The sequence below is a fragment of the Solenopsis invicta genome, chromosome 1 (assembly GCF_016802725.1).
Source record: "Solenopsis invicta isolate M01_SB chromosome 1, UNIL_Sinv_3.0, whole genome shotgun sequence".
Lineage (NCBI taxonomy): Eukaryota > Metazoa > Arthropoda > Insecta > Hymenoptera > Formicidae > Solenopsis > Solenopsis invicta.
The window spans coordinates 23,211,861-23,223,267 of record NC_052664.1 but is presented as its reverse complement, the minus strand read 5'-3'; the positions used below and the strand labels follow the sequence as shown (position 1 = coordinate 23,223,267).

The window sequence follows — 11,407 nt, the reverse complement described above, 5'->3', positions numbered from 1 at the left end:
TCTTTCATACTATATTCGTTATCACACAGAGGAAATTAATAAATATATAAACAATTTATAAAAATTGTGATTTTTATTACAAAGTACATACAAACTACAGTAAAAATTGCAAAAAAAAGCAATTTTAACATTAAAATTTGACATAAAAAACTGTGTACATACTGTGCATATACTGGATATTTCATGTTATATTAATTTATAATTTTTTATTACAAAGTTTATATGTATCAAAACTATTAAAAGAGGTAATTTTTGTAAGAATATTTATGAGATATACAAATATCACACATTTATATGTACAAAATATATAAAAGAAATATGTATCTCTTCTATATAAATGAAAAATATCATTTAAGTTAGCAACTTCTGAGATTTTTATTTCGTCACTATAGCCTTTTCTATGTCAAACTTTTAATTATTCTCAACGTAATTGCAAAACATTCTATATATCCACAGTTAATTTCGTTACATGTATTCCGTATAAATATTACAAACTTGTATATCTTATTCAATCTTTATAACCGCGTTTTTCGTCGCGTATTCTTTCGTAAATTCCGTAATAATGTTCTTGATGGAAACTACGGGTAGCGGAGGCAGAGGACCAGGATGCCTTTTCCTGTGACAAATTAAGCCGGGCTTTTGGGCAAATGCTTGACCGCAAATATCGCATATGTAAGGTCTCTTTCCGGTGTGGATCAACACGTGCTGTTCTTGAGCAGTTTGCCGTCGAAAAGTCTTTCCGCAGACAGGACAGGGGAATGGCTTCACTCCAGTATGCACTCTCATGTGCGAGTCCAGGTCGCGTCCCCGAAATCTCTTGCCGCAAGTCGGACAAAGCACTTTCTCTCTAGTTTCATGCCACATGAGATGCTGCTCTAAATTCTCCTGCGTAGTCATACCCCGGCGGCATATCCGGCAGATGAATTCCGGTTTGTAGTGCCGATACTTCATGTGAGCTTTGAGAGCGTGAAGGTTCTTGCTGAAGTGACCACAAACGTCACATACGATCGGTGGAGCTTCACTGTGATTTTGCTTTACATGGTGATTCAGAGCCTTCTTTATCTTAAACTGCTTGCCGCATGTATCACACGCGTAATCGTAGTTGCTCGTATGCAGCCGGATGTAGTGATTCTTCAGGGTACCCTTGTTATTGCTCTTGTACTTGCACACGCTGCACTCGTACATCTGCTGTCGATGATTCTTTTCGACGTGGGAGACCAGATAACGCCGAAGGCTGAAGGTTTTCGGGCAGTCAGCGCATTTGTGCCTATGTTGCTTCAGGTGTTCGGCAAGATTGCTTTTCTTCAAGAACCTGCGGCGACAGTGATCGCATTCTACGCACGTCGTCTTTCCTCTAGTCGATCGATTCTCTTCAGTCTGCGGACTAAGGGCCTCTTTTGTTAGATTCGCATTTAGCTTTTCTAACAATCGTCCTTCATGTTTTGTTAACGATTTTTCTCTTTTCATCCGTTCACATTCGACGAATAATTTTTGGATATTAGATTCAACGTTCAATGGATCCACTCTAAAACATAAAAAGGCATAGGTTTACATTATTTTCAATTATAAATCGAAAGAATAATTATATGTCGAGTAAAGTCATCGAAAACTGGATAAGAGGAAAAGGAGAAGATAACTGAGGGTGGTTTATAATAACCATTGGAGGCGGTTTGATAAACATTCGGATGCTTTATTGTCGACGTTCTTTAAATTACCTTCCTAAGTGATTAGAAGTCTGCAGAGATTTGCGAAAATTAAATATCGGCTTTTCATAATGCAACACAAATTTCTCGAATCACCTAAAAAAGAGTACGTATCAGTACCATAATTAATTATGTAACATAATTAATTAATGGCAAATGGTAACTTACCTGACAACGAACAAGTAAATTCTACAAATCAGTACGTAATTTTTGAGGAATAGATTAATCAAACAGTTTGGAAAAACAATATGGATTAATTTTCCTTTTATATATTTCAAGTAAATTCACTATACATGTACGAAATAATCATATACAAGTCGAACCGTATTTATAAAATATAGCATCGTAACATTAACAGAAACTTGCAATTTACCCGAAAAAATAACAACCATCTTATCCTATAATTGCAATTACTGAAGACACTTATAGAAAAATCACGTACTTGTTGGAAATTTATCTTTAAAGAAATTCTATCTCTATAAAGAAAGAGTAACGTGTAAAAAAAGGATTCAGTTAGTACTCTCTAGATTTAACCGTCAGATTTCGAATTAAGTGTTCGGTAAATTTTTTGTTTTGCTAATGTAATTCTTAACGAATTCGCTCACAATGCCTATGACGGGTATAACCGGTAATTTCCCGAGCGGCCCAGGATGCATTTTCCTGTGCCATATCAAGGCAGCCCTTCGTGAATATCTCAGTCCACATATGTCGCACTCGTAAACGTTACTCATATGCGTCAAAATATGTTGCACTTGATTCGCCCGTTTTTCGAAGGCTTTCTGGCATACCGGACATACGTAAGGATTGCTCTCACCGTGAATGATCACATGTTTGTTCAGATTATTCTTAGTGAGAAAAGTCTCTCCGCATGTTGTACAGATATAACTGTCCAGGTTTCGCGAGCCTTCGTGCCGTCGTAGGTGCGCTTCCAAAGAGTCCACGGAGAGGAGACGTCGCTTGCATATCTCGCACTGGTAACCAGTCTTCAAGTGAATTAGCTTGGTATGCGCTTTCAACGCGTGGTAACTGTTATAGACGCGTCTGCAGATGGTGCACGCCACCGAGAGCTTCGTGTGTTGACTGTACATGTGCCTTTCTATAGCGTACTTCGATTGGAACACCTTATTGCATGCGTTGCACGTGTTGCAGAAAGGGTCTAAGTGGGTCACGAGGAAGTGCTTCTTCATGTCCGATTTGTTCCATATCACAGTGTAGCACAGTTTGCAGGTGTACTTCGGCTCGCCGTGCTGCACAACCATGTGAAGTTCTAGCTTCTCCGATGAGACGAACAGCTCGTTACAGACTTTACACGTGTTCTTGTGAAGCTGCATGTGCTTTCTTAAATTTCCCTTTGTCCGGCATGGAAACGAGCAAACGTCACAAGCGTAATGTAAGCGTCTCACTACACTCCTGTTTTCTTTACTGCTATCCGTGCTGATTATCTCGGCGATACTCGAAGACGTCTCGATAAAGAATGCGTGAGAATCCCTCATGCCCTCGCTCTTGATTCCCTCCATTTCTAGCAAATCAAACCTACAACATAAAAGATTTTTTGTCAAAAAATGTCCAAAAATATGAGGGAAGTGCCTCTCTCACTCATATTATTTTCATTTAATGATTTATACGCTTTGCCTATAAACAGCTTGGATTATGGTCGACTTTACAAAATATAAGCTTAACGTTCTGTGAAAAGTGTCGAAGACGCAAAGCAAAAAAATTATACATTAATTACATTTTGCAGTTTTTAAATAAACATTTCATAAAATTTATTATTATAACCTAATTTTAGTATGCATTATTTTATTATAATGATTATAATAAAAAAACGTTAAAATGACATCTTCCTTTAAGGATTACGCAACTAAAGATGACTATTTTAGTACTGCGAAAGGTAAAGTAAAATGAGAAAAAGTCAAAATATTTTATTAACATTTATCATTTTAACAATTTTAATACTGTCACTTTTTAGAAGGTACATGATATGTAAATACCATGTCAATAACAAAAATACAGCGTACATACTTTTTTTTATCCAAAATACGACATCAGAATTAGCAATCTTCAGTTTCCAATCTGCAAAACTTAGATATTTTCGTTAAAAAAATAACGATCAATAAAGATGTTTTTTAAATATCATTTAATGGAAAATACTTGCATCGGACTCTGTTGTTCCATATAAAATGTTTGATTTCTATTTATTTAGTAAAATAACAAATATTTACATACTTATATTTTTAAATATATAATTACATGTCTTAAAATAATGTTTAAGACACTAAGCTTGTAGCATTCACAATGCAATAATTAAGAAGGTATTTTAGTGTAAATATTCATTTTTAAGGTGAATTTTTGGGAATTAATTTAATAAAAAAGTATCAAACCTACAAAGATAATGTTTTATATTCACATTTAGTCATATTTAAAGTAACATCTCAAATTTTTGCAAAGCTTTTTATTTAAAATTGTACAAAACAGAGAGATTCGACACACAGGTCATGTCGCGAAATAACATTCTTATTGGATACAGTAATTGCCGCTGTCTTCATCATTTAAAAGAGTAATAAGTTTTTATTTTATCCTTTACAAATGTAATTATCATTCGGCCTTTTAGTGAATTATATGAAGAAACATTAACAAAATAGCAATATTAAAAAAAAAGTATTCCGATTTTTACTCAAAAATTTTCACTTTTTGCGGACCGGAAAAATAATAATTTTAAAGACATCAAAAAATTGGAAGGACAACCAATAGCCTAATATGTACAAACTCTAAGTTGATCGGCCCAAAGTGTGAAAAAAATACACGCTCGATTTGAAAAATGTCGTTTCGAAAAAATGCGTTTAAAGTTTCTTGTGCAGTTACGAAGAGAATAATGAATAATTTCAATAACTTACCCTTAGTCAGTCACATTTTCAAAATCCCAAACTATTAAAATATGCAAAAAAATCGACTTTTTTTTACCAGTTACACTAGAATATCCCCTTAACTTTTGCTTTAATTTGACTAAAAAGAGAAATAAAAATAATAGCTTTTATTCAAGCATAAAAGATGTTAAATATATTTATTAAAATATGGAGACTCTCTTTTTTAATATAATATTGCATCAACCTTCTCCTTGCAAACTGTCACGACGCGGTCATATATAAATTTTGTTCAAAGTTAGGACTAAATTAACGTCTTGATTTCGTTTTTCCATCTTCTCTTCACTTCTGTCTTCAGCAGGCATTTCATAAGATCTATCGATATCACGGATAACAAAAGATCCAAAATGATTTGGACAACACTAAGTGTTGTCTAGTATTGTCTTTCGACAGAGTTCTTACTAATAACGTAAGATTCCAATAATGTAAGATACACCATGTTCGTAAATAGAATTGTCATTTTATGTACGTTCTTTAAAAGTTTATTATGTGTCAATATTAAGCTGATGAAGACTTAGCACAGTGGAAACGTACACATTATAAGGAAAATAAATCCTTTGTTATAAATCATTTTTCATCTATAATTACTTGTTAACTGGACCGTTTTTTATTTTGTGCTTTGCAAAAAAAATGAGCGTTACTAATACAATATTATTTAATATAATTATATCTATAAAGAAAAAATGAATTAATCTCATGGAGAAATTTATATAAACAATAATTTGCTTATTGTTTTATATACTTTCTTGTTTTCCTTTATTTTAATTTTCCAAAAGCGCAATACCGTAATTTTCTGATTTACACTTTACTTTTCTTTATTATTTATTACTTTTTGTCTTTCGTTTCCTATTTTCCATTATTTTGAATTTGTTTAAGATGCAATACGCGTAAAAGAACAAATAATAAATAATGAAAAATGGATGGGGAAGAATATAGATGTGAACAATATAGATTAAAAAGCCCAATTGTATTATTAAAATCAAGGAATCATAATTATCATAAACATTACATAATTCTGCACATAAACATAAATAATACATAAAAAATTCAATTTGCAGTTATTGCCTGAGGTGCTCTTAATGTTTCTGTCTCGTACAATTTTTCAATTGTATCATTCCTATTCTGTAACAATCGTGTGCTTTTATTATTTTGGACACTGGTAAAAAGAAACTTGGACATATATCTACGCGATGATTTAAACAGTCACACTTCCTCGTTGATTTTATCCTCGGTCTCTTCTCGCGCAATGATTTCCTGCGTGTATCCGTCGGTGAATTCTTTAACAATGTCTGCGATTGGCATCACAGGCAACGGCGGATGCGAGCCAGGGTGAGTTTTTCTGTGACAGATCAAACCTGGCTTTTGCGTGAAAGCTTTGCCACATATATCACATACAAACGGCCGTTTGCCAGTATGGATGAGCAGATGTTGGCGCAATTGCGACCGCCGTGCAAAAGGTTTACTACAGATCATACAGGAATGCGGTTTGCACCCCGTGTGTACCACCATGTGCCTCTTGAATGAGTCTTTTTTCGAGAAAGTCTTACCGCATTCTGCGCAGACTATCTTATCACGTTTCTCATGCTGCGTCAGCAAATGCTGATCAAGATTCTCTTGCGTTACCATGCGTCGTTTGCAGATGTGACATTCGAACTTGGGCTTGTAGTGCGCCCATTTCTGATGCACGTAAAGCGAGCCACTATTAAGGCACAATTTGCCACATACGTCACACTTGATCGGCTTTTCTTTATGATGGAATCGTACATGATTCGTTAGATCTCCCTTGACCTTGAACTTTTTTGAACAGAAATTGCATTGGTATTCGTAATTGTCTGTATGCTTCCTCGTGAAGTGAGACTGCAAGGAATGTTTCGATCTGCAAACAAAACCGCAAACGTCACAAGGGAATTTTGTGTTGCCAGATCGTTTCCTGGACCAAGTATCATGCTTCCTCTCCAAATGAGCGGCGAACGAACTCTTTTTCATGGTTCTAAAGCCGCACACGGCGCATACAAAAGCGCCGTCCTCTCTTATACACATCTTCTTTTTATGGGTCCATGCAACGTGTTTTCTGAAAGATAAAACCGTATCAAATGTATCTGAGCACAATTTGCATTTCAAAGCCTCATTGGAGTTTTTTGCAGATATTTTCACAGACGATGCATTATTACTAAGTGTTACGCTAGGTATGCTAGATACATCTTCCATTTCTTCCTCAAGATATTCTATTTCTCCCTCATCATCATTTATGTCCTCCATCTGGTCTTCGTTTTCTTTCGCATCTGTCTCTGGGTTAGACGCAAGTTTTTCGATGGTCACCATACTGCCCTCTACTTTCACCTGGTATAAATCCCCAGCCGTCTTATCATCCACAGATTCACTGATGCCGTTTAGTGTAATTGGCTTTAAATCTCCTGTATCCATAGCGCTTCCGTTAAAGATTCTCTCATCATTATATGATTTTTCTTCCGTAGAATCATATTCTTCAGCCTCAAAGTGACATTCTTCTTTCATATCATCTATATTAATAAGATTTTCATTTTCCATTTCCTCCTCTAATTGTTCTGGTATATCTTCGTCCAATAGAGGCGTATCGTCTTCAGGTACAAAAGCGTAATACGGTTTACCATCAAATTCCAAAATTTGCCACTTCTTCATTAGCACTGATTCATTATCAAAGATGAAAATACCACGAGGATTATACACGCCTTCGTACCTGAAACATTACAGAATAAAATAATTATTAAAAAGAACGATCATACATGATTTTATTTATACTGCAGTAAATTATACGCTAAAAGTTATTGGTTATCCTACAACCATATATATATATACATATATATATATATATATATATACACATACATATATACATATACATATATATACATATATAAAGATCACAGATCAACGAAGGTACTCACAAACGAGGAGCTAAAACTACCTTTCTTGTTGATCAGCATTGCAGTCCGTTGTGACCTACATTACGAAATTGCCATAAAATGGGAAAAATTCGAAACAAACAAAATACTTTTATAAAATAAAATATTATTGCACATGCGTACACGTTCAGTATAATCAATACAATTTATTTCAATAATTTTAGAAATAGATATCCATTTGAAATTAGCTTATTTCTAAAATAATATATTACATTGCTAAAAAACATAATGAGAAACAAATTGTATTAAGAAATATTTAAAACATAAAATAACAAAATGTAAGTATCATAAATAATATTGCTTATAACTGCGTAATCAATTTTACTTTTGCAAAATTGCAATAATTAAACCTTAGCGTAAATCAGGAATTAAACTTCATAACATAACTTGACAAACTTTCTTTCATTTCTCTAGTTTTCACGTATTTTTACATAAAATATTTTTATATAATATCCTTTTATTTGCACATTTCAATTTTTATTTTAAAATAAAATTAAAAAAATTTTAACATTACAAAGTTTACAAACATTATTTTTTGTAACTTGTTTTATAGATATTTTTTTATATTATTTAGGAATCTATGAATTAATATATAAGATCAAATATATTGCAAAGTAATATGTTAAATATAATAACATTAACGTATAAGTATTAATAAAACGAAATAAGAAATAAAAAGCTTCTCGCATGCAGAATATTCGAAAATAATTCATAATAATTTTCACATTATTACTATTATATTATTGCAAACTCTATGAATCTTGCTATGAAGCTTCGTTGTTTTCAACAAGTCTTTACAATCAAAAGTAAAATAAAACTAAAATAGAATAAAAATGGACTAATTGAACTCATTTGAATTTTTTATATCTGTATCATCAGTCATTATGAGCAAGTGTCTTGTACCTTATGCAATTTTTTTTCCTTTACATTTCAGTGATCAATCAGAAATATATCTTGATTGCAATGCAAACGCGATATTTACATTATTTATTTATCATATAAAAAATGAAAGATAAAGATCGCGAGGCACCAACAATTCAAGTCACGTGATCTCATTTCTTGATAAACTCCTTCAGTATGTGATCGATATGTATTACGGGCAGGGGCGGCAGAACGCCTGAGTGGATCTTCCTGTGGCAGATGAGACCCGCCTTCTGAGCAAACGATTTGCCGCAAACATCGCACGTATAGATACGCTCGCCGGTGTGCAGAAGGAGATGCTGGCTCAGGCTGCTGTGCCTGGCGAACATTCTGCCACAGACCGTGCAACCGTACGGCTTATCACCCGTGTGGATCCTCATGTGCTTTTTCAGATCGTAATTCTCGAAGAAGGTTTTGCCGCACTCCTCGCACACTGACTTCTCTTTCCTCTCATGCTGCGTCAACATGTGCTGATCTAGATTTTCCTGCGTAACGAGCCGCCGATGGCACAGCGGGCACTCGTACTTCGCCTTGTAATGCGCGTGCTTCTGATGGGTGTACAGACTGTGGCTGTTCCGGCAAGTCTTACCGCAGACATCACATATCACTGGTGGTTCCCGATGATTCAGCCGAGTGTGCGTGGTAAGATCGCCCTTGATTTTGAATTCCTTACCGCAGTGCTCACACGAGTAGCTGAAGTGATGAGTGTGCTTGCGGACGAAGTGAGATCTCAGAGTCTCCTTGCGGGCGCATACCAAGCCGCAGATGATGCAGATAAACTTGTTGCTGCTGAGTTTACTGTTGTCCGCGGTTTTCTCGTGCTTCTCGGCGAGATGCGCGATCATCGTGGATCTCTTATTACAACGGAAATTGCAAGTTACGCACGAGAGAGCTTCCTGATTTCGCGGCACTACATCAGTGAAAGCGGAATTCTCTTTTTTTACTTCCGTTTTGCATCCACGCACGATCTCTGCCTTATGTGTGAGCATGTGCTGTTTCAATAAGTACTGACTCTGGAAACGTTTAGGACAGACGTCGCAGCCGAACAAATTACGCTTTTCTTCGCAATCTTTCACCTGCGACTTTTTCTCTTTTTTGCGTTTGGGGACCGATGTTTTCGTTCCAGTTTTGTTCGACGCCGTTTGACCGGCAAGGATGCCTATCAGCTTCCTAAAACATCACACAAAGGTATATCTTTATTACAGTTCTACAACTGAAAAATATACAGATCTTGGACTACTTACATTCGCATCTAAAATTTGCGAAGACACATTGGTACGAGCAGAATCGAAATTATTCTCACCCTCTCTGCTAGGGGTTTAAAAAACAGAAATTTTGTTGATGCAGGAAGCTTAGGGTAATAGAATAATTACGATATATTTATTTTTATATGATTAAAGGCTACTTCAACTAATTTCAGTTAACTTTAATCGACAATTAATTCTATCAGCAATATTGCCAACAGTACGTGTTCATTATATAATAAAAAATTAACAATTTCAGCCATATTAAAACCATAAAATATATCAGATGCGATCAAATATATTATAAAGAGACAAAAGAAAAATTTTGCGTCTTGATCTAATAATAATAAACTATTTTCCTTTCTATATTGACAACTCTGTGGATTGAGTTAATTATCGAAAGTTAATCGAAGTTGGTTAAAGTGGTCCTTAATGTAATAAAATATGCTCTGGACGACTATACAACGGACTTAGCATAACTTTTCTACATTAAACTGTTAAATATACAGCACATTAGCATATTTTTATATTTTATATTATAGAAATATTTTTTAGATATTTTTTTATAATATTTATACGATATTTAAAAAAAAGATTACAACTGTTATCATAGAATCATAAATATAATTACAGAGAGTGTTTTCTGTAACATGATTATTTAGCATATCTGTTGTTTGTAACAATATGAAAAAAAAAATCAAAAGAAAAAAATGTTTGTTTCGAAGAGGTAAATATTAGGATATACAAAAAATTTTTCCTAAAATCAAATTTTTCAAGATTTTAAAGTTATCACATTTTTTTAATGAAATATTTTCACTAACGTAGTAATGTACTTCATAAAAAAACAAATTCAACCGTATAAAATATATTATCATTGAGATAATCTTAAACGTAATAAAAATCGTATTTATATAGGAAAAAACTGTTTTAATTAAACGCGTTTTCAATATTTATTTTATTTTAGAAGGTATTCAAAATGATTACCATTAATTTCCATACATTTTCGAATACGACGAATAAATGATTCTCTCACGATCGTCAATCTTATGCAAATTGATTTTTTGTTACGAGGACATTTAAAAAACTAAGTTTATTGTGATATTTCTATAATATCAAAAAACATTGCAAGAAAGAATTCGGCGTGCATGTACTGCATCGCCCCAGAACTTATTGAAAGTGAGAGACAATCATTTATTCGTCGTATTCAAAAGTGTACAGAAGTTAATAGTAATTAGTTTAAACACCTTCTAAAATAAAATAAAACAAATATTGAAAACGCGTTTAATTTCCATATAAATGATTTTATGTTTAAAGTAATTTCAAGGTAAGAATATTTAATACGATTGAATTTGTTTTTTTATTAACTACCTTACTTAGTGAAAATATGCAATCCTATTTCTAAAAAACGATGATAATCTTAAAATTTTTTAAAATATAACTTTGAAAAAATTTTTTTATGTATTTGATCCTACGAAACAAACTATTCTTCTCTTTGATATTCATATCATCACAAATAATATAGATATTCTAAATAATTGAGTACAAACAACACCCTGTAAAATTCGATGTATTTGTAGTAATTATCTTTATCTTTTTACGTTTCAATTTTTGATTATTTCGACAATATTGCATATCGTAGAAATTCTTGGATTTAATCATAAAAGATTTGGAAAAAA

At 33.4% G+C, this 11,407-nt stretch overlaps 4 protein-coding genes across 4 annotated transcripts in view; all 4 read right to left on the bottom strand.

The window, feature by feature from the left end:
* Nucleotides 1-54: 54 nt before the first annotated feature.
* On the bottom strand, nt 55-2,120 carry LOC105193258 (gastrula zinc finger protein XlCGF7.1). The gene is made up of 2 exons (XM_011157636.3): nt 1,716-2,120; nt 55-1,525 (listed from the first exon to the last, which is right to left on the bottom strand). The coding sequence occupies exon 2, from the start codon at nt 1,465-1,467 to the stop codon at nt 505-507; it is 963 nt and encodes a 320-aa protein (XP_011155938.1). The 5' UTR covers nt 1,468-1,525; nt 1,716-2,120; the 3' UTR covers nt 55-504.
* A 131-nt stretch (nt 2,121-2,251) lies between these two features.
* On the bottom strand, nt 2,252-3,220 carry LOC120358339 (gastrula zinc finger protein XlCGF7.1-like). The gene has a single exon (XM_039452274.1). The coding sequence runs from the start codon at nt 3,218-3,220 to the stop codon at nt 2,252-2,254; it is 969 nt and encodes a 322-aa protein (XP_039308208.1).
* A 2,352-nt stretch (nt 3,221-5,572) lies between these two features.
* The window catches only part of LOC105193298 (zinc finger protein 436), a 52,106-nt gene continuing 46,271 nt past the window's right edge, over nt 5,573-11,407 (bottom strand). The window contains exon 5 of the mRNA XM_026131249.2: nt 5,573-7,340. Coding sequence (XP_025987034.1) covers nt 5,828-7,340 — 1,513 coding nt within the window. The 3' untranslated portion in view covers nt 5,573-5,827. The remainder of the gene's footprint in view (nt 7,341-11,407) is intronic.
* LOC120357217 (zinc finger protein 525-like) lies at nt 8,414-10,556 on the bottom strand. Its single transcript, XM_039447217.1, has 2 exons — nt 9,732-10,556; nt 8,414-9,657 (listed from the first exon to the last, which is right to left on the bottom strand). Exons 1-2 carry the CDS (start codon nt 9,737-9,739, stop codon nt 8,619-8,621), a joined length of 1,047 nt encoding a protein of 348 aa, XP_039303151.1. The 5' UTR covers nt 9,740-10,556; the 3' UTR covers nt 8,414-8,618.

Coding starts and splice junctions, on each gene's coding strand:
- LOC105193258 (XM_011157636.3), bottom strand. CDS start 1,467: ATGAAAAGAGAAAAATCGTTAACAAAACATGAAGGACGATTGTTAGAA.
- LOC120358339 (XM_039452274.1), bottom strand. CDS start 3,220: ATGGAGGGAATCAAGAGCGAGGGCATGAGGGATTCTCACGCATTCTTT.